At 39.1% G+C, this 3,022-nt stretch overlaps 1 protein-coding gene across 1 annotated transcript; it reads left to right on the top strand.

Annotated features, from left to right (window-relative positions):
* The first annotated feature begins 1,374 nt into the window (after positions 1 to 1,374).
* On the top strand, positions 1,375 to 2,650 carry LOC125370633. The gene is made up of 3 exons (XM_048376925.1): positions 1,375 to 1,733; positions 1,903 to 2,176; positions 2,348 to 2,650. Exons 1-3 carry the CDS (start codon positions 1,375 to 1,377, stop codon positions 2,648 to 2,650), a joined length of 936 nt encoding a protein of 311 aa, XP_048232882.1.
* The last annotated feature ends 372 nt before the right edge of the window (positions 2,651 to 3,022 follow it).

Raw genomic sequence — 3,022 nt, forward strand, 5'->3', positions numbered from 1 at the left:
GCTAGTCAAATTCATTTAAAAAGAAAGAAAAGAGAAAAAGAGAGGCAGTTAGGGTTAGAACATCCAAAACTCATCTTTTTCTCTGTCTAAGGGTTTTTTGAGTTGAAACTAAGGGAAAAGGAGACTTGGATCAAGGTTTCACTTGGATTCTCTTCGAAGATCAAAGATTGGTGAGGATTGTCGATTGGTTTCAATCCGAGTAAGAGGAACAAGAATCGATCCAAAATTGAGCACGAGGAATTGGAGCTATTTACTCTCATCCAAGGGTGTATTCGGGTTCCTCTACATTTACTCATTTTTTGTAATTGAATTCTTGTTGGTTGTGATTATGAACATGATTAGCTAAACTTATTAACCCATTGGGGTTCTTTATCTAGGGATTTTTGTACTTCAATTTTGAATTGAATGTATTGATTGTCAATATTAGTTTGTAATGGAAGTATTTATTGATTTGTTCTTCATATCTTGTTGAATGATTTTTAAAATTTGAATGATCTTGAGAAAGACATTTAGGTTTGGATTGTCCTTTGCAACCTAGAATTGAATTCGCCTAGAGATAGGGTGTTCGTTCTACCGGATTCAGAATTAACAACTCTCAATAGTGTTAAATGGTACATAATGCTAATTTGGGTAAGTAGAGTTAGGAAGAGATTTTAACCTAATTAATCTAAGTTAAGATGTTAGTTTCCTTGAGAAAGGCATTAATTGTGTAGAGATTTTCCCACGGAAATTGGATTCAATCAATCAATTCCACCCTTAGTTTCCATTCCTTAGAGACAATGATTCCCAAAAGGTTATTCCTTTACTTGAATTAATCATTCCCTATTATACGTAGTTCGACAAAAATTAGAGTAGCTATTAGTTAATTTAGGAATTATTCATTAACACCATTTATTTTCTGTGATTAGATAACAGAGAAGATTGAGTAGATTTAGGTTCACACGTTCTTTGGGGAGTACAACACTTGGTACTCGCCGTTAGCTATACTCCACTGATAGGTACACTGCCTTAGGTCATAGTCTTGCTTGACTTAGCACACATCACTGACCATGAACATGTTGATTACATGGGAAATGCGCCCAGGCAGCAAAATAACCCATACAGCAACACATACAACCCAGGGTGGAGAAACCATCCCAACTTCGGATGACAAAATAACAATACCCAAGGTCCACCAGGATTTCAGTGGTTGCACCAACAGCAAACTGTTCTCCCTCAACTACCTCAGAACCAGGAGAAGAAGTCCAATTTAGAGGAGTTGATGATGAAATTTGTGTCCACTTTTGAGATCATGTTTCAGCAAATGGAAACAGCCTTTAAAAATCACCAGCCTCTATACAGAATTTAGAGAATCAAATAGGCTGGATTTCTAAGATGTTGGCTGAGAGACAGCTAGGGATGCTCCCCAGCACTATAGAGTCAAACCTGAGGGAGCATGTCAAGGCTATCACCTTGAGATCAGGTAAGGAGTTAACTAGCTCTTTACCTATGGTTGATGATGATATTGTTATACAGGATGAGCCAGCCAGAGAGGAGCCCGAAGCTAAGGTGATAGAGCTTGCACAAACCGAGGACAAGAAGAAGTGTCCTCTGAGAGAATACCAGCTGCCAATTCCATATCCTGCCAGGTTGAAGCAGGAAAAGGTTAACCAGCAGTTTAGTAAGTTTTTAGGTTTATTTAAGCAGTTGAGTATTAACCTACCTTTTGTTGAGGCTATATTGCAGATGCCCAGGTATGTGAGATTCTTGAAGGAGATTTTAAGCTATAAAAAAAAGTTGGAGGACTTGGAGCTAGTGACACTAAATGAGGAGTGCTCATCCATTCTTCAAAACAAGCTGCCAGTAAAGAAGCGTGATCCAAGGAGTTTTATTGTTCTGTATTATTGGTGATTTGCATATTAGTGATGCTTTAGCTGACTTAGGAGCTAGCATCGATTTAATACCTAGCAGTTTGTTTGAAAAGTTAGGTTTGAGTGAGCCAAAACCCACTAGGATGAGCGTACAGTTAGTGGATAGAACTATGAAATTTCCTAGGGGGATAGTTGAGGATGTACTTGTTAAAGTAGACAAGTTTATATTTTCTGTTGATTTTGTTGTTATGGATATGGAGGGTGAGAGTAGCGTACCTTTAATCCTAAGTAGACCTTTTCTTGCAACATCTAGGGCTGTTATAGATGTATGTGATGGGAAGTTATAACTTAGAGTAGGTGATGAGACTGTTACCTTTGACCTTAGCACTTCTATGAGACATTCACTTGACCATGATGATACTATATATTTTATGGATGTTTTGGATGATATTGTGGGGTCTAAATTGTAAGAGATATTACTTGATGATCCTTTGCAGGTGGCATTACAGGCTGAGGATGAGGAGGAGTTGTCTAACGAGGATGTGTTAGAACAACTTGCTTATTTGCTCACTAGTGAGCCTAGTAGGCCTGCTGACCATTTCATTGATATTGACAGGTCAAGGGTGCAGAAATTGAGACCTTCACTTGAGGAGCCACCAGCCCTAGAGTTAAAGGAGTTGCCTAAGCACTTGACCTATGCCTATCTGGATGAGGTGGAGAAGCTGTCGGTGATCATTGCAACTGATTTGACTCTTGAGAAAAGGGAGATGACTTTAGCTTCCCTCAGGAATTATCCTTAGGCCTTTGCATACAAGATTGCAGACATTCCTGGAATTAACCCCAGCTATTATTCACATAAGATCCTAATGGAGGATATTTACAGGCTAGTGGTACAGCCACAACGACGGTTAAACTCGAACATGAAGGAAGTAGTCAAAAAAGAGGTAATTAAACTTCTAGATGCAGGTTTGATTTACCCTATTTTTGACAGCTTTTGGGTTAGTCCTGTGCAGGTTGTCCCCAAGAAGGGAGGTATGACGGTGGTTAAGAATGAGAAGGATGAGCTGATACCGACTAGGACAGTAACTGGTTCCCGAGTCTGCATTGACTACAAGAGGCTCAATGATGCAACTCTGAAGGACCATTTTCCCTTTTCCTTTATTGACCAGATG

The sequence above is a fragment of the Ricinus communis genome, chromosome 7, assembly GCF_019578655.1.
Source record: "Ricinus communis isolate WT05 ecotype wild-type chromosome 7, ASM1957865v1, whole genome shotgun sequence".
NCBI classification, from domain to species: domain Eukaryota; kingdom Viridiplantae; phylum Streptophyta; class Magnoliopsida; order Malpighiales; family Euphorbiaceae; genus Ricinus; species Ricinus communis.